This window comes from Pituophis catenifer, unplaced genomic scaffold (assembly GCF_029215685.1).
Source record: "Pituophis catenifer annectens isolate HBS135680 unplaced genomic scaffold, rPitCat1.0.hap2 SCAF_2, whole genome shotgun sequence".
NCBI classification, from domain to species: Eukaryota; Metazoa; Chordata; class Lepidosauria; order Squamata; family Colubridae; genus Pituophis; species Pituophis catenifer.
The window spans coordinates 133,114,330-133,133,597 of record NW_027256882.1 but is presented as its reverse complement, the minus strand read 5'-3'; the positions used below and the strand labels follow the sequence as shown (position 1 = coordinate 133,133,597).

At 41.9% G+C, this 19,268-nt stretch overlaps 2 protein-coding genes across 3 annotated transcripts in view; one reads left to right on the top strand and one right to left on the bottom strand.

Moving 5' to 3' along the window:
- The window catches only part of TMEM94 (transmembrane protein 94), a 79,459-nt gene extending 76,205 nt beyond the window's left edge, over positions 1-3,254 (top strand). For both annotated transcript variants that reach the window (XM_070937570.1, XM_070937569.1), the window contains one exon: positions 774-3,254. In XM_070937570.1, coding sequence (XP_070793671.1) covers positions 774-846 — 73 coding nt within the window. In that variant the 3' untranslated portion in view covers positions 847-3,254. The remainder of the gene's footprint in view (positions 1-773) is intronic.
- A 1,492-nt stretch (positions 3,255-4,746) lies between these two features.
- CASKIN2 (CASK interacting protein 2) overlaps positions 4,747-19,268 on the bottom strand; it is a 109,106-nt gene continuing 94,584 nt past the window's right edge. Inside the window, exons 16-21 of the mRNA XM_070937568.1 lie at positions 18,645-18,755; positions 18,329-18,430; positions 17,577-17,715; positions 10,923-13,052; positions 9,587-9,917; positions 4,747-7,103 (exon numbers count right to left, since the gene is read on the bottom strand). Coding sequence (XP_070793669.1) covers positions 7,007-7,103; positions 9,587-9,917; positions 10,923-13,052; positions 17,577-17,715; positions 18,329-18,430; positions 18,645-18,755 — 2,910 coding nt within the window. The 3' untranslated portion in view covers positions 4,747-7,006. The remainder of the gene's footprint in view (positions 7,104-9,586; positions 9,918-10,922; positions 13,053-17,576; positions 17,716-18,328; positions 18,431-18,644; positions 18,756-19,268) is intronic.

Genomic DNA, 19,268 nt, shown 5'->3' with positions numbered 1-19,268 from the left:
CCTTGAGCTCCATCAGGATGGAACTCCAGGCTGTGGGCAGAGTTTGCCTGCAGTACTGCATTCTAACCACTGTGCCACCAGGTGCAGAGTTACTTATTGTACAATGGTAATCTTGTCTCATTGTCAAACTGGAGCCTTTGGAACGTCAGGAATATATTGGCAAGGATTAGGGGCAAAACGGCTATGAAAAGAAAGAAGCATTAACCCATGGCATGGAGGGAGGCCCACAGAGGCGGCCAAGAATTCAAGGCACCCTTTGACAAATATGCAATGTGGAAATATTCTGCAGGTCACCATGATATAATTGGAAATCGTTTTCTTTCCAGTTATCAAGGAAGGCTTATTAAAAAAGAGATACTCAGGTCAGAGAGCCTCCAAATTGTGCTGTGTATGCAGTTCAGACAGAACTGTTAGTGCACCTAGGTTTTTTTTTTTTTTTAACTAATGGGCTAAATTGCTGCTCTTCACTGCTGACTTCCTTTACTGAACTTTCTAAACAAACTTGCGTGGTAGCTTTTTCCTAGATCAGTCCTTGTATCACAGGAGATTTACCAAGGGGAAGCTGCTCTTGCAGAAAAGCCTATGTTAACTTGAGAAATTTCTGATAACTTTCCAAAGAGCTTAAAAACAGCTGCATCAAATCATGTGAATGTATGTATATGTATATATATAAAAAAATATTTGAGCAAGGTTCAGGGTAGCTTAGATTGTAGGAACAGCACTACTTCCTGTTTTCATTCCTTCATTTGTTTATTTTTTCCCCCTTTTTGTAGGGTTCGGGTGCGTTACCAGAAGAGACAGAAGCTGCAATTTGAAACTAAGCTGGGCATGAATTCTCCTTTTTAATCCCTTCAGGTTGGATGTGCCCTAGAGGGCTGCATGTCCCTTTTGTGCCCAGCCTTGTCACTTAGCAGAGAGGGAGAGCAACAGCCTCACACAGGAATCCCTCTATAGTCTGACTGAAAGGTCAGCAGGGGTCCAGGCAAAGGGTTGACATTGGGACAATGACACACAGACAGCTGTCCTTGCCATTATTTATTTTAGGACCTCCTCCAGTGATGCTTCTTGGAATCCCTCGGGTTGACATGGATCTAAGAGCAGGAAATTGTCTGTGATAACTTTTTCAGACTCCATGATTTGAATCTTTAATTTGTCACTTGGTGACCTCCCTCCTGTTGGTTGCTTCTGTTCAAGCGTGTCTGGCTTTCCTGTCCTGCTAGGGCCTGCAGGGAAGGCCCAAAGAATCCCCCAGCTGCAGTTGCTGTGGCAACGTTTGCCTCTCCTAATATAGTGGTGAGACTGCCCTTTGTAAGAGAAAGGAACAAGCCACGGCTGAAGTAAAGTATCCGAGAGACTTGGATGCAAGTGACTTGCAGACAGGCTCTCAAATTAAAATTCCCCTGGGATGTGACGTCTGTTATCCCTAACTAGCAAGCCAGGCCTTTCATCCATATGCTGAGAGCATTGATGGGGAAAGTTAGTTTGTGGGTTTCTAAGCTTGGCCAGGTGCCATATTTTCTTAACGCTACATACTAGTTGGTTAGATTGGGGTATGTGTGGTAATGTCTCTCTCACACGCACACCCAAGGACTGGGGAGCCACAAGAATCCATGTGATCCTGTAAACATGGAAGTCAAAGTGTCCCACAAAGTTGCCTGAAGCAGAGCTGTGGCAGGAGTTTGTATTTCCTTCTATGAGAGCACATTTGCAGGCAACAGTCTCCAGCTGCTTTGAATGAGTGAAGGCAGGTAACGCTGGCCGTATCTCTTCCTGCCTCAAGTCCATGGGCTGGATGGTCACTTGTCAGGCCCAGCAGAGAGACGTCTTTAGCTGAATGTTGTCCTTGCCTGTACTTCAAAGCATATTTGAGCAGAAGCTCGAGTTAGTGAACTTACAAACACAAAATACCTCATTCCAAAGTCTGTCCCCCAGAAAAGAGATTTTTCTGGTGGGAACCTGCATACCCCTACACCTGTCTCTTTTCATAAAGGCCAATTTAGCTATGGTGGATAATTTTCTCTAAGCAGAATGCTAGTGCAACTACGTTCTGCTATCACTTTTCACTTCTTCAGATTATTCTCCTTAAGGCTATATTGTATGTTCCATATTAAGACTGTCCCAGACATAACATACACGGTGGGAGATGCTTAAATTAAAAACTTTTTTTAATCAGATTTTTGAGCTGCAGTGTAACACACCCAACTGCCATAGATATGGGTGAGACAATCCCAATTCATTTCTCACTGCCGTATTTAAAATTACTGATTGATTGTGGCTAATCCCACAATGCTCTGAGGGGACAATATCTTTCCATAGTGGGCAAAATGGTATTCAGCTTTGCCAGGTAATAATCACAGATTGATGCCTGACAGTATTGGGACACTTTTCTGAAAAAAAATAAAAGGTTTTCTAGCTGGAAGATTTTTAGAAACTTGATCTATGGTCCTCCACATACAACAAGCAGAGTTTATTGATTTGTGACCTCTAATTGATTTGGTCTGGGAAAGTGATCAGTAACTTATTATTACATTTCTAAATAGTTTACTGCCTAGACATTTCTTGTTGTTCAACTTTGCTGCTGTCCACATATAGTTGAAGCCTGTCATTTTCTCAATTTATTATTATCTGGATTTTCTAAGAATAATGAGGTTTGGAATATGTATTCTGGTTTACACAACCATTTTATTAACAAGCTACAAGGCTGTCCAGGATCTGCATCCTTTTTGAGGTTGAGAAACCTGCTCAATCCCAGGTTAAAATGTCAGAATGTGGAGAAAGGGAGGGGTTCCTTTGCTGATGGAATAAGGATTCCCCCAACAGGTTTAAAAAAAACCCTCTTAGGCCATTTTAACATATAACAGTGGATGAAAACCAAGTCTCCTAGAGAAGGTGCTTCCTATTATTATTATTTTTCTCTCTCTGAAAGCTGAAAATGACTTTTCTCCTCCTACTTTCCTACTCTCGTCTCTCCTTCGTGGTACTCAATTAGAATTAAACCATGACTGAAAAGCCTTTTTCATGGCGGTCTCCTGAAGAACTTGCTGCCTTTAGTCAGATGGGGCTTCAGAAAAGTGTGGGGCATCGCCTTAGGAATGAATTTCACTTAACAGTTTGTTTTTAAATGGTGTACATTTTATATTTAAGATTTTTGGGATGGATGTAAAAATAGATTTGTATTAAAACTTGTAAATTGTATAAAGAAACCAAGAGCACCTGATATGAATGGTAATAAACGATTGTCTTTGATACAGTAATGTTTTTTCTTTTCTTTTCAAATTGTCTTCTTTGGAGAACAAACTGTTTAGACTTCATTGTAGGCCACACAACTTGCTTATCAGAGCACCATTCTGTGGAGACTGACAACATATATGGCTGAAGAGCTCTTGCTCTCAGGAGTGGGAAAATACAAAGAGTTTATATTGTGGAGAAAGCAGTTTTATGAGGCTTGGTATTCATCTTAACCTCTTCAAGTATGCTCCCTAATATAACACAGATCTGCAAAGTATGTTGCAGAGGAAGAGATTAATTAGTCCCCAGATAAAGTAAGACACGAACCAGAGACTTAGTGATAGCTACAGAAGATATGCTAACCTAAGAATAAGTTCCATTGAATTTCAGGGAACATATTTTCAACTAGAGACCTATATATTTCTAAGGTTGATTCTTTGGAGGGATTGACTTATTTGTGATGTGGTTAAGTGACAACTGGCTAGGTTTGTTGTTCTCCTCTTCCCACTAACAACCTTTTAAATCAAAATAACATTATTAATGAGATTTGGAGTGAAAAGACCTCACAACATGGCTAATAGAAGAGTTGCCTTTATTAGCGGCGGACTGGGAGGTCTGATGTGGTATGCCAGTGTTTCATCACGTAGAGAAAGGTGCATGAATTTCTTTAAAATGATAAAGCCTTAGTAAGACCACACTTAGAATACTGCATCAAGTTTTGGTCGCCATATTATATAAAAGATACAGAGTCTCTGGAAAGGATGCAGAAAAGAGCAACAAAGATGATTAGGGGCTGAAGGCTAAAACATGAAGAATGGTTGCAGGAGTTGGGTTTGTCTAGTGAAAAGAAGGACTAGGGGTGACATGATAGCAGTGTTCCAATATCTCAGGGGTTGCCACAAAGAAGAGGAAGTCAATCTATTCTCCAAAGCACCTGAGGGCAGGACAAGAAGCAAAGGATGGAAACTAATCAAGGGGAGAAGCAACCTGGAACTAAGGAGAAATTTCCTGACAATTAGAACAATTAATCAGTGGAACAATTTGCCTCCAGAAGTTATGGATGCTCCAATCCTGGAAGTTTTTAAGAAGAGATTGGACAGCTATTTGTTTGAAATAGGGTCTCCTGTGTGAGCAGGGGGTTGGACTATATGACCTCCAAGGTCCCTTCCAACTCTGTTACTGTTAACCTCCAACGTACCTTTCAAGTCTGTTATTCTGTTAACATGCTGAGTAAGAAGGGTCTATTCTCTTTGGCAGCTCCTTTTCAAATGTTTTACATAGGGAGACCTGAGAATTTGTATATTTACATTGTACCTGAATTGTAAAGTCAGCAGTCATGGTTTATGGTTGCCAAAGAAAACTTGTAAAGGCCCTTAAACTCTATCTGCTAAAGCTAATAATATATTCACACAGTCAATTCATCTGAAAGCAAAAAAGGAGACCCAACTAGCCAGGCAAGGCCATCAAAAGAGAAAATTATTTCCACTATTTAATACCATCAAATTGTAAGGTGTGTTAGTGGAAAACAATAAGCCATGATTAACATTTAACAAGATTTAAACTTTTCAAAACTGTCAGATGTTCTCATGAAGTAATTCCCCTACTCCAAGGCTGGTTAGACTCAGCTGCATCCATACATAATTTACACAGCATACAATATCTTTAAAATAAACTACTAGTTCTTTAAAAAATAAGCATTCTTTGAAAGAGCAAATAAAAAACAAACAGAATTCTCAGCCATAAGGAGAAAGAATAGCATTTTACTGCCTCCTAGCGGCTCAGACAGTAATGTGGTTCCACCCAGAAAATACAACAGATCTTTGATTAGTAAATATATAACAAACCCACATTTTAAAAATATATACATATCTTTAATTTTTTTTACAGTTTTATCAACACTGGGGGGAAAAATGAGCTCTGCCAGTCAGTAAAGTGTGAAATGTATAATCTATTTAGAAAAAAAAAAGTTTTATAGGGACCCTTTTTGAAAAGTGCCACTGGTTGCAGCTATTATTCTTACACTTCTAGTCATCAACCAAAGGCTGACTAATCCACTTGACACTGGATAAAAAGAGTCAAACATGAAGAGAAACTAGACCTACGGCAAAGAACTGCTAAAAGACTCCTTTGTCTTGCTGGTCCTATTTACTACTTTCCTTCCCCCCTTTTATTTCTAAGAAATCAGCACTTGCATTTCATGATTCATTGCTGAGAAAAGAAGAAAATGTGCTTTCTGGGTTCCATCAGCAGAGGGCTTCCTAGCAATGAAGGGAGCCCTTGCCCTCCTGATAAACAAAGGGGAAGGGCACTGTCACAGTTGCAGGCATAATTTTAAAGAAAATCTTGGCTATTTGTAGCTTATAAACAGAATTTGTGTGCAACTTCTCCCTTCTCTCACTTCAAAGAAGATCATCTTTTTTGAAGTGCAATAAGGTAACAAAGCCATAGCTTGGCTCTTGTCTTCTAGATTCTTGTCTGTGGGTTTAATAATAAGCTTGTAGGCACTCTTTGAGCTGGGGGGAAAGGACTAAGAGGAACAGTTTTGCAAACGTTTGGAGCCCAAATTCTGCCATTTTTCATTTCCCTAAAAAGGCAACGGCTCTAATTAGCTGTCAAAAGTGTTTTGTTCCCTGCAGAGAACAACACCGTAAGTGAAAAAAGTCACTTAATATGGCTACAATAGAAACTCAAGTCGGCATGTTAGCATATTTTTATAATCATTATCACTAGGACAGCGGCCCCCCCAACCTTTTGGCCACCAGGGACCAGTTCCATGGAGAAAAGGTTCTTTCATGGACCTGAGGGCATGGTTTTGCATGCTGCCTATATCCTGCTGAAGGGGCTTCGCTTGTTTGCGTGGACCGGTTGCTGGCATGTTGTGGTCCAGTGCCGGGCCACGGACTGGGGGTTGGGGACCCCTTCACTAGGGGGCTTGCTAAACTAGTTGACATTTTTCCCACAGAGCCTACTGAAAGGGAGAAAAATGGAAGACAAACCTCTTCTCTGCTCTCTGGTCTTCCGGTCCCATGCATTGCATAAGTCCAAAGGATTTGGGAGAGGTCAAGTAACTTTCAGTTCTTCCCAAAACCTTGCTTTGAAATGTTGTGTGCAAATTTTTTGTGTGACCCACGGGCATGTACTTTTTGAACAGGAAGGAGATTTAAGCCCACTGGTTACAGAGTGTTTTCTTGTATTGATAAGCTGAAAAGGCCTCAGGGATTTGCCTTGTTCTGCAAGCTCCCAACTAACCAGTGGACCACTATATCTGAAGAAACTGACACAATGTTTCTACTATTGAAATGACAAAACCCAAGAACAAAGAATGAGTTTGTCTTGAGAAGAAATGTAGATCTATGTGGCAGGAGGAGACCTTTTGACGAGAAGCTCACAGTGACACTGATCATCTTATTCCACAATTAGCCTGAGTAGAGATACTTCTGCCTCTTTGTAACTGCAGTGTGGTGTACACCATCAGTTCATAAGTTGCTCTGGTGTATATAGGTAGAAACCAAGTCAAACTGCATTGGAGTGCTTGCTTCCTCTTGTGTCAAAGCGCTAGGAAGCACCAGAGCGTAAGTAGCTATTTGGGGTGGTTTCCAGCTGGAAGTGAAGATCTGGGCGCCTCTATCCAGCAAAACATGATGAGTAAGCAAGATACTAAAGTGCAGGGAGGAGAAACTAGAAGTACTTGTGAGACATATCTCAGAGGTTGTCCATCTGTTATATATGTCAAGTTAGAAGCGTGAACCTATAATAATGCATGCCGAGAAGCTGGTGCTCAGTCCAACATGGCATCCAGCTGCTCAGCTAGGTCATTGAACATGTTGCTGATGTCTTCAAGAATGTTCTTGGCTGAATGTGTTGTCCCATAGCAGCTGCGGAAGAAGAGAAATACCAAATGAATGCAGGGTTTGAGCAAAAATTGACAGGTCAGATGGATCTCCCCCCTTTGTGGGAACTGAAGATCATTTCATTCGCACACTTGATACAATTGCTTCTCTTTGTTATGGGAATGTCTTCCCCAAAACGGACTGCTTTCATACTCATGACAGATTATATTTTATAGCCATTTCAGTCTTTAAGATACTGCCGTTAAATTTCTGTACATTTTTCAGAGTAACAACATCTAGACCAACTCCTCCATCAGAGAGAGAGAACAGAGATGAATCTGATCTTAGAAAGAAGCTGCCAATTATTATTTAATTTAGTGGTGTTGGAGTTTTATTCCTAGGATTTTCTATCTTGTCCAGCCATCATGGACAGGCTTTGGATAATATGTACCCCAACGCATAGGAGCAACCTGTGTTTGTCTGAAAGAAGAAAATAGGAAAAAAGATGCAGGGCTGAATAAGTTGGATGTTTACCTTAAGTCGCATTTTTGAATATATTATAAAATATGTCCATGTATGGCAAGTTTTTTTAATGTGTTAAAAATGGCAACTTTTATTTTGAAGTACAAAGCTCATGTGCTTGAGTAATTTATATTTGCATCTTACCCTTTTCCCCAGATAGCTCACAAGACAGTTTATGAAAAAAAATTGAAAAATTACAAAAACAATTAAACCACAAGAAGCAGTAGAAGTAATTGGTACTTTTAAGCATTTACATCAGTAACAGGTTTGGCTCCAGCTCAATACCTCCTTAGGCATATACAAGTAAGGCAAATTGCATCTCTCTCTGTCTCTGTCTCTGTCTCTCTCTCATACACACACACACACTTTTCTTTATCTTTTCAAATGATGGGTAGTCTTGGTGGTTAGATATGGCTAAAAAACTAAATCTTGAAAGTAAAGAAAATGCTGATTAGTTATCCCATTGTTACAGAGTGGTAGTTCTTCCTGTAATAGAAGCTATGTTTTCCTTTTTGAAACAGATACAGGAATTGCCTCCAAAACTCTGCTTTCTCTGGAAATAGATAATGAAAATTTATCATTAATAAAAGGCCATTTATTAGCTGCATCTTTCACATAAGCAGGACTACACCCTTTTTCTAGGTCTGTCATGCTGATCTATGCATTTAAACTCCAAAGATGACTGGCAATATACCGTATTTTTCAGACTATAAGATGCTCCGGACTATAGGACGCACATTAGATTTAGAGGAGGAAAACAAGAAAAAAAAAACCTGCCTCTGTCTCTCAGCAATTTGCCTCCTTGCAGCAAACAGCAAACAGCCTGGTCAGCTTCAGCACAGCCTGATTTAGCATGAGCAGCTGATTGGCGGTTGGATTGGCCTTCCAGAATATCACCCATCAGCTGTTCCAGGTTGTGGGGATCGCTGCCGCCCATCGCCACCTTCACACACCCCATTTATGGCCTCTGCATGTCCCGTTTTTGGGCTCCGCACGTCCCGTTTTCAGCCCATTCCAGGCAGTGGGGATCACTGCCACCTATCACTGCTGATCGTTGTTGCCATTCGATCCCCACTGCCTGGAATGGGCCGAAAATGGGACGTGCGGAGCCCAAAAATGGGGCCCGAGGAGGAGGTGATAGGTGGCAATGGGCGGCGGCGGCAATGGGCAGCAGTGATTCCCGCAGCCTGGAACAGCTGATGGGCGATATTATGGAAGGCCGATCGAACCACCAATTAGCTGCTCATGCTAAATCAGGCTGTGCTGAAGCTGACTAGGCTGCTTGCTGCAAGGAGGCAAACTGCTGGGAGGCAAAGGGTGGGGGCTGGCGGGTGGGCGGGACTTCGGCAACATTAGCTCTATAAGACACACAGACATTTCCACCCACTTTAAGTACTGTATTTTTCGGTTTATAACAGTACTTTACAATAAGACTGGCATAAAAGTGCCTTGGAGATTCTGTCAATACAAATTAATGCTACCTGTCAATAACAGAGGCTGGCCAAGAGGAACATAACCAGCTGACGTTTTGGCAACAACTTCCAAGCTCAGTATAAGAGATTATCTCTCTCTTGCGCCCATATATGCCCAGCTACTGCATAGGTTTTGCTTGCTTTGAAGTCTGAACATGAATAGGCAAGGGGCTATCACAATTACAACAGGGTGCAAAAACGTGTGATCTTGAAGAAGTGATCCACATAGCTTGTTCCTATTGAGAAGGCTCGGTGGTCCTTTTACGTTGCTACATGGTAGCAGCAGGGGGAAGAGAAATTTGGCGGAAGCACCATAACTTGGGAGAAATGGGAGAGCTATTACGGACAAAACGTTGTGCGTGTAATTTCACAGAAACCCCCTGAACTTGGGGGAAAAAATCTGAACACATTTGGTCCTAATGAATCAGAGCATGATGTCTACTCCTAAGTGCTCTTTGTAACAAATGGAGCATCTGTATCCTGCATCCTACTACAATGCCATTTGAAGATGCCTCGTTCAAAACTTCTACTCACCTGTCTGCTTCCTCTGCAATGATCTCCTTTTCAGCAGCTTCAAGGGTGGATGCCAAAGATGAACTGGTTTGTTCCAGACGCTGCTGAGTCTGTATTACATCTGGACACATGCTTGAAGGCCTTGGTGAAAGGGGCACCCCAAAATTGAAAGCAGGCTTATTGCTGAGACCTGGTTTCATGGGATAGGGACTGGATACTTCTGACAGCGTCTCGTGGATTGCTCTGGAGGGACCTGTGTGGTGAGAGTTTGGCAAGACTTGCTGATAGATGGTTTTGGGTCCTGAAAATACCAGCTTGGTAGAAGCAATGGATGTTGGCATGGCTGTTGTGTCTGAAATAGGAAAAAAACAAAACCCTAGTGCTTAGTGTCCTATTTGATGCAGAAGAGTCTGCAGAGTGTCCCATGGAGTTTGGGCAATAAGGTTGAGCAATGACAAGTGACCGTATTCTCACAGAAAAAGCAAAGAGTAGCTGGGTCCCCATAGCTCACTAAGCCAAATCCCTTTTTCAAACTGAAGAGTCACCCTCTCTAGACCAGGTGTAGCTTCTATAAAGAAGTGGGCCAGACCAGGACAAAAACTATCTAAACTAGATTTAATGTTATATACATTTAAATTTATCAAATATAATTAAGTAAAGTTAATAGTGTTTACCAATAATAATTTCCCCATCACAGAAGAGCAACTAAGATGATCAAAGGCCTGGAGACCAAAACATATGAGTAACGGTTGCAGGATTTGGGTTTGGCTAGTTTAGGGAAAAGAAGAATTAGGGATGACATGATAGCAGTGTTCCAATATTTGAGGGGCTGCCACAAGGAAGAAGGGGTCAAATTATTCTCCAAAGCACCAGAGGGCAGGGCAAGGAACAATGGCTGGAAACTAATCAAAGAGAGAAGCAACCTGGAATTAAGGAGAAACTTCCTAAAAGCGAGGACAATTAACCAGTAGAACGATTTTGTCTCCAGAAATCATGGGTGCTTCATCACTGGAGGTTTTTAAGAAGAGACTGGACAGCCAGTTGTCTAAAATGATAGGGTCTCCTGCTTGAGCAGGGGGCTGGACTAGAAGACCTTCAAGATCCCTTCCAGCTTCTATTCTATTCTATTCTATTCTATTCTATTCTATTCTATTCTATTCTATTCTATTCTATTCTATTCTATTCTATTCTATTCTATTCTATTCTATTCTATTCTATTCCATTCCATTCCATTCCATTCCATTCCATTCCATTCCATTCCATTCTTCTAATATTAAACATTTTAGTAGTAATCTTGGCAGTAGCTCTGGAAATTATTGCCAACTTTCCCAATCCAGCGTCAAAACCCGCAACCTACCTGTTACCGTGGCCGGTATTCTTAGCTGGGGTGATCCTCCATGCCTCTCGCTGTGCGGTGGCCCTGGACTGGCTGGTTTCAAAGAGACAGGAAGCTTGCTAATCCCCTTCTCCAGAGACAGGATGCTTTTCTCTATCTCAACTATTTGGAATGCCATGTGGTCATCCTCCAATGGGCCTGTGGTAGGGAGTGGTTCCATCATGTGCAGCGAAGGCCCACTGATGCTTACCGCCTGGGCCTGGGCATACTGTGGGGCGGTGGTCATGCCTGGGCTTGGAATGGCCATGCCAAATGCCTTCAGTACATTTTGGAGAGGTTCTCTCTCTTTGCACCGGGGCCTCCTCTTGACTGTGTCGGATTCTGTGAGATTGAATTCCAACACCGGGGCTTCTTTTGCTGAATCCCCTTGAGACTCACTGGACTGAGCAGGAGCAGAGTCTGTGTCTGGAGCTGAGGCATCGTTTTTCAGCTGCCCCAAAGGCTTTGGTCGCTGTTTGATGGTTAGGTTGCCTTCTTCTGCAAAGGGGATGCATTCACTGGAGCTGTTTTGAGAAGAACAAGGGGATTTGGCACAGTCATCCTTCTGAACTGGACCATCTTCCTCAGTGTCTGATCGGATATCTTCATGGTTATGCTGCAAAGCCTCTGTCATGGTAACTGCTGATTCACTGAATGTTCGTCTCCTGGGAGTGTTGCCTTCCAAGACTTGGCTTCTACCATTCAGGGTATTGGTGTTACCAAGGCCTCCTTGAACTGAATTGTGCAGGACACCTTTCTTGGGACCTTCCTGACCACAACTGGGGATCTGGGAAGACTGAAGAGGCTGGGCTTGGCTCCCATCATAGATTGGCCTATCAAGTTTAGCAGCTGTGTTTTTCCCCAAGCAAGCTCTGTCATTAGTATTATCCCCTTCATCCTTGGACACCGAGGATCCATTCTGTGTCTCTTGGCCTTGTTCGAACTCTGCATCAACTGCTAAAGGGCTGGAGACTGAACTGAGGCGTTTAGGAGGAGGTGGTGGAGGGCCTTTCTTCCGGGCACGGATAGCAAAAGACTGACTGCGCAAGACTTTCGCTTCTGAAGGTGGTTGTGTCCGTGAAACCTGACTGCGCCCGGGTCGCCTGGTTAGGGTAGCATAAGAGCCCACTGAGCTACTGGCTGGCTCTTCCTCATCAGGTTCCCCATCCGACAATGCATAACGGTTCAAGCTTTGTGAGCGTTTCTTGTGCTTAAAGCCCTCGCCGTTTTGCTGTTCAGGCCTAGGCTTTGGAGGCACCTGAGGTGGCTCTGTAGGGCCGCAATGGGAATGAAGATAGGAGAAAGGTTTCTGGGCAGTTGATTGGAGGGCAGTCCTCTGGACTGACAAGTGGGCCTTGGCCTGCTCAGGCATGGAAGGTGGAGGAGCTGACTGGGCCTTCAGTGATACATGGGGATACATGAAGACATAGGGGGCTGTTCCCTTGCTGGCAGCATGGGGCAATGTGCAGGGGGAGAGAACTGGTAGGGGGCTTGATGGCTCTGGTGAAGCACTTGGTCTATGGTAGTGATCCATCCCCTCAGGCAGATTTCTTTCCCTTAAGGGACTTCCCACACAACTGCCAGAATAGCCATTGACTCCATCTGGTCCATTGAGCAATGGAATGAATTTCCCATAGTGGTCTGAGCTGGGCCGATCCTGGGTACTTGCAGAGTTCTCCGCAGGATGGGCCTGGGTGAAAGAATGCCCTCCACTGCTCCCACTGCTCCCTTCGCCACTACCCAAACTCTCCTGAGAATGGCTAGAGGACGTGCTTTGGGACAGCATGTTCTCCTGGGAATGTCCTGATCCTCTAGATCGTGCGCCAATGCTCTCTTGGCTCCGTGACATGCCTTGGGTACTCTTAATGGTCAATGTCTCTTGGCAGCTATTGGACATGGCTGTCTGGAGCTCATGGCTCAGCTCACTGTCCTGAAAAGTGGTCATTTTGGGGGTGAGAGGAGAATGGCACTCCCCATTCTCCACAGTCTCAATGGTGACTATTTCCAAGGTACCAGGGATCTTGCGCCTAAGAGTGTTGACTTCAGCCTGGCTCTGACTCTTACAAAGATCTGTCAACCTCTTGACAGCCAACATGATCTTCTTTTGATGGCCTGCATGTCACACAAGAAAAACAAACTTAGCAATTGTATGGGAGCCAACAGACCTTTTGACTTGGAAAAAATTCTAAATATAGGCTAAAATATTAAGATTTATCCTTGTATTCGCAAATTTGTTAGCTTATGAGGATGAAAATAAATAAACAGTAAATTTGGGACATAGAGCTTCAACAAGATAAAGGTTTCTAGATTGCCCTATTCAGGGACCATGATAAATATTAGGTCAGCATTTCATTAACATAGCAAATTTAAAGCATCAACAGGCCTTCACAATTGGCAGTTCAATATGCTGCTTTTATATCAAGTAGGTACAAAAAAAAAATCCTCTACTCCCTAAGTATTTGCCTATAGTTCAAATTGAAATTGAATGTATATGCCACATCCCTCTGCACTACCCTTTTCATTATAGATTCTCATACTTGACTAATATTTATTTTAAAGGATCTTTCAGGCACAGAGATTGCAAGTTAGATAAATTACCCTTTAGCCACTGTAAGAGCAACTCTACCAAGCGAAGCCAAATTGTTTGTTTCTACATTATAAGCCATCTGCTATTAGAGTTTAATTTTAGACATCTTTGGCTTTTTTTTCTTGCAAGTGTAACTATTGGCTGGATGTTTGTCATACATGTATTGTTATGTGACCATTACTGCTGGTCATATGAACATAATAAACTTATTAATGAGCTTAGGATCTTTTATGCTTCTGGTTATTGAATTAATCCTGGAGAAAATCTATCTGGTTGCTAAGAGGTGATACTAACTTTATGGCACAGAATCAATCAATATTTAATTAAAAGTAAAATCTTCAAGCTGAACTCAACTCCTGGTGATATAATTAATATATCAATGTAGCTTTCCAACAACGTGCTATTGGTTTTCTACTGCTTTCTTCTGCAATATTCAGTTTCCTGTAGGCAACAACTTTGGGATTTCCCGATTTAGCGCTGTTTAGTTTTTTTATGAGCAACCAAAATTAATACCTGGCTGTGCAGTTAATGCATTGAACCCTAAAAGACTTTACTGTTCAATATATAACCCCCTCTCGTTGCCTGAAAGCTTAGTGAGCTGTCTGCAGCATTCACTAAGCTCAAGGCTCTTCTTTTCTGAAGTCCAAAAGGTCCTCTGTAAGCAGACCATCCTGGAAGAAGCCATTTTAGCTGAGCAGCCAGTAAAATAAGACCTCTTTTTTCTGCATCATCTGTTTAAAGCAGGGGTCTCCAAGCTTGGCAACTTTAAGACTTGTGGACTTCAACTCCCAGCTTTGCTGGTTGAGGAATTCTGGGAGTTGAAGTCCACAAGTCTTAAAGTTGCCAAGGTTGGAGACCCCTGCTTTAAAGAGTCTTTTCTTTAGTGCCTGAGAGTATTAAGTGCATTTACACAAGACAAATGATCCAGCAGTCACCTCCACTGCTCATTCATTCATTGCTGAATACCAGCAGTATACAACTTGGATCGAATGGGTTAGCTTTTATTTATCCATTTATATGCCACCTCAATCACTACAATAACTCTACTTTGCCTTTTATCTCTTCGGTCCTCCTGCATTTGTCTCTGCCCCCCCCTTTTTTTAAATAACAATTAAAACAACAACAGTAATAATATTCTTGGGCCAGAGTGGGAAAAATAATGTGCGTGGCCATCTTCTGTTTCATTTCATTCTTGGCCTCAGTGCAACGATGGGCATGTGAAAACCAGAACTAGAGAGGCCCTATTCTGAAGGGATTTCAACAATTATGCAGGCAATGCAGTACCTCTAACTAGAAAGAGTTACATTAATGGAATTAAATCTCTAGGATTAATTGGCAGAGTAAACTAAGCCATTTTCCCTACTCCTATAACCCAGTTAAGCATGTTATGTGAGTAGGCCTATGGCATTCTTTTTTTTTTAAAAAAAAATTCATGACTACAGAATGGGGCTACAGTTCTTGACATTCTGTATAAGCCAGTGGGGGAAGCTGAGTGAAACAGTGGGAAGGGTGAAACTGGAGCAACTGTTTTAGGTGGGTCAAAGGTGGGTCATTTGTTTTTAAAAGGGATCTCATCAACAGCTATTTGTCATGTACACCCAATTACGTATACATTTGGCTGTTTGGGGATGAAGCCAGTTGGCATATTTAGGTTATGCTTATGCTCATGGACAAGCAAGGCTGTCTTCATTGAAAACAGGATTCAATTACTCTGGGAATTTGGTGCAGTGCCAAAAATTACACTAATTCCTGCCTCCAAAGAATAGGGGCAAGCTTTTTCCTCTATTCTTTTTCTTCCTCGTTGTAAAATATGGCTTTGGTAAGGAGCCAGCCAAAGGTTGATGGGGTGGCTGAGCTGCCTAACTCATCAAATCAGGCCATGACAGAAGGCGGGGAAGAAACCTTTCCAGGAATGGTTAAATGCTATGGTATCGTGTTCCATGGAGGCACTGCACCCTGTTCTTGTTAAAAAGATGGTTTAGATCGGTGTTTCTTAAAGTGTAGTCCTAAGACCCCTGCACCCCCCAGGCCCCTCTCAAAGATTCATGAAATCAAAATTATTTGCCAGCCTATGTTGAAAATTAATATTAAAATCCCATCAAGCAATCATTAGTGATAGTGAATGCATCGATTTTAATTTTTAATATGGGAAATATCAATGAATATAATCCATACAAACAAAAGCTCTTTTGGGGTCCTCCATCATTTTTAAAAGTGGGAAAAGATCATGAGAGAAGAAAGTTTAAGATCCACTGGACTAGTTGTAACAGTTTTGAGACATGCCTGGAGCTTGGCTTCTATGAAACGGGAGAAGGCAGGTTCCTACCTAGACCAAAGTAGAAAAGATGAACCATGGCTGCTCTGATAGAAGGAAGAATGGACAGGAAGCTTTCCTATAAGCACGACAATCAGCCCTTGAGGGAATAAACACCTAAGCATTTTTGTGCTGGTCCATGTGTGTGTGACCTTCACAATTGATGCTCTGTACTGATTAGGTGACATTTTAAATTTTTTGTATGGATCAATTTTAAGGATTGGGATGTTATGAAATCTAAGCTTATTTTCTTGCAAATTACTTCCAGCTCCTCCAGGAGGAAGAGTGCTAAAGAAATTAGCTAACTAACAAAATAATTGCTGCCTGAGGTGCTGATCAAAATGTGGAATTTGCTTTGATGCTTCCAATTGTTGATGTCCAATTACACCATCCCATCCCTTTAGCGCTGTCACAGCTGCCCATGAGTTGCCCCATGTGGTCCAATGACAGGAATGAAAGTTTCCTGATTCTTAAGCAGAGTTGCTGGGATAATGGCAATGAACCACAATCCCTCATTGCTAGAAGGGGGCAGATTAAAGCCTCTCTCCCCAGTAATACCTCGAGGCAAAAGGAAGAACGTACTGTATATGTAGGTGCAAAGTGTTTCACAACCAACCATGTAACCTATTACTCCAAATATTTTCCTTAAGATACCACAAGATTCTGCTCTGTTAAAACAAGAGACAGCCACTGTCCATGAGAAGTTAGGATACCACTGTGCCTAACAAAGATTTGCAATGTTTCCTGCTCTTGCTGCATCCATCTCTCAGCTACAAAGTTACACTGCACAGAAGACAACTCTGTGGATACAGTCTAGGAGTCCGTCTCCTTTTTGGGACTATCCTTGGCAAGCTTTGTTGAGTCTGTCACTGTGCAAAAATGAAGACTGCATCCTGTTCTAGGTCCAATGTTCTCTCACGGCTACATATCATAAAGAGAATTGGAGCCAGCCAACAAAATTTGGGGAAACTGCCAATTTATTTGAATAAGGAAATACTTTTCTTAGGATTCCATGGAATATCAGGAGTAAGTTTAAATCAAATAGGCTTTGGAGTGTAAAAGCTTTTGTGAGGTGCTGCATTAATCTTAGTTGGTGATTAACTATTTATGACTATCCTTCTTGGATTCACTTTAGGCCAAAAGCAAGCAAACTGACATCATCTGGATATTGTAGATTTTAATTCCCTTCATGCCAAGTTAGTTACCAAAAGCTGGGAGCCCTGGTGGCGCAGTGGTTAGAATGCAGTATTGCAGGCTAACTCTGCCCACAGCCAGGACTTTGATCCTGACCAGTTCAAGCTTGACTCAAGCCTTCCATCATTCCGAGGTCAGTAAAATGAGGACCCAGATTGTTGGGGGTGATATGCTGATGTGTGTAAACTGCTCAGAGAGTGCTGTAAAGTACTATGGAGCAGTATATAAGTCTAAGAGCTATTGCTATTTCTAATTGCTAATAAATTTTCTGAGGTTCTTATCCTTGCCTGTAAGTACCACAGTCACCATGATACTCTTCTAATGGATAGCCAACAATACAGACTGGCTAGATTTTCCATTCCAAGTCAATTCAAAAGTTCTGAGAGATGAATCACTGAAACACAATCAGGATGAGGTGCAGTAAATATTATGTTATGGATCCAATTTCCCCACCCTTACAGGAACAGTCTTGTTAGTTACATACGACCAGAAATTCCCAAAGCCCTGGTGGTTTTGCCTCTGGCTTTTGACTTCTTCTCACCAAGTTTGTTGATGCCAATCTCTTGCAAATCCTCCCAAGTCAGATCGGTCACAATGTTGATGGAGTCATAACCGTTGCTCACCAACTTTTTGTGGTACTGTGGTAAACCAATAGCACTCAACCATTCCATCAAGTCATCCTAGAAAATAATACAATTGCACTGAGTTTGATTAGAAATCTCCTCGTTTCACTCCAAGCCTATGCAACTTGGGAGAGTTAGGAAACTGAATGGATCCTAGAAGATACATATGTCAGATCAGGTTTGGGGTTATAGTGCCCGCATTCCCTTGCCATTTTTTATGCTCACTGAAGGCACCATAAAGGGTATCTTCCATGGATATGAATTAAGCAGGACAAGCAAAAAAAAAAAAAAAAGCAATCTTCAAAATGCCACCATCTTTATATATAGCTCAAAACATTCACTCAAACCATCAATTTATCAGAGTGAGCAAATGATAGCCCTGGTAAAGTAGAGAGCAGCTTATTGGGTTTGCATTTGCAAATACTCTATGTTATCTCCATGAAAAGGATGCAGCACTCAGGGGAAAGGAATGGGAATAGAAGAATGTTATAGATGCAACCTCATTTTATGCAGAAGGTGGTTAACGATATGGTGGCATGAAATAATGATTAGATTACAATAAGCCTCATAGACACTCTATAGCGTTTTTTTGGGTCTGGGAGTGTATGCTTTCAGATAGGATATAGTTGATCACAGGTTTCTTATAGATCTTGGTAGTTGCCATACTCACAGGAATATAATTTGGGAGCCATTCAGCAATACTGAGCTGTCCAATCTCTGTTGAAATTTTCTTCCTGTGGCCTGGTTTGGTTACCCCAATTGCTGTGAGATCCTGGAACAAAGAGCCCAGGTACATATCTACCACAAACCAAATACATTTAATATAATCTACAATGGACAGCTAAGCATCTATGCAACGTGTGTACAGCAGTGTCTCTTTTGGGAAAATGGACAGGTTCTTACACACCCCAAATGATAATTGCATGGAGAAACTAAAAGCCACTTTCCCACCTTTGCCTGGTCCTCTATTTTTTCTTTTTTTTTACCTCTGGAGTCATGCGGCTGATTGTTGGCACATCATAACCTGCATTCAGGAAATTGGCTGTATAACACTCCAGCTGGAATTCGCTTAGCCAATTATAAATGGCTGCAGCATCCTGCAAAAAAGAAAGAAAGAAAGAAAAGTCCCTTTTGGAAAAGACCACAATGATCCTTACATCCCTATTGTCCTTTGGTTATTTTACCAAAATATTAATAGTGTGCTTGAGCAACTGTATTTTAAAAAAACCAACAAGAACAATCAAGCAGCAGGGCATCAGGTCACCTATCTCCAAATGGGTAAGGATGATGGGAGTTTTAGTTGAAAACACAAGAGGACATTAGGTTACCTATTTTGGCTGTAATTTAAGCCCCACTTTTTCTGAGTGATGGGCCACTCATTAAACTCTGGGTGGGGCGTCTATTTGAAAATAGCAGATTGTCAGCACTCGTGCCAGTTTGGACTTAACCTCAGCTTTGCCATTCATCGGCATGCTTGGCATGCACTTATTTAATGGATGTAATAAAATGTCTCTTGATAAAGTGAAAAGATATGAACTAATTGTTATTCTTTGGAAAGTCCTTGTAAATGGTCTTCAAGTGCACTTTCCAAATCAAGACCAGAGTACAGA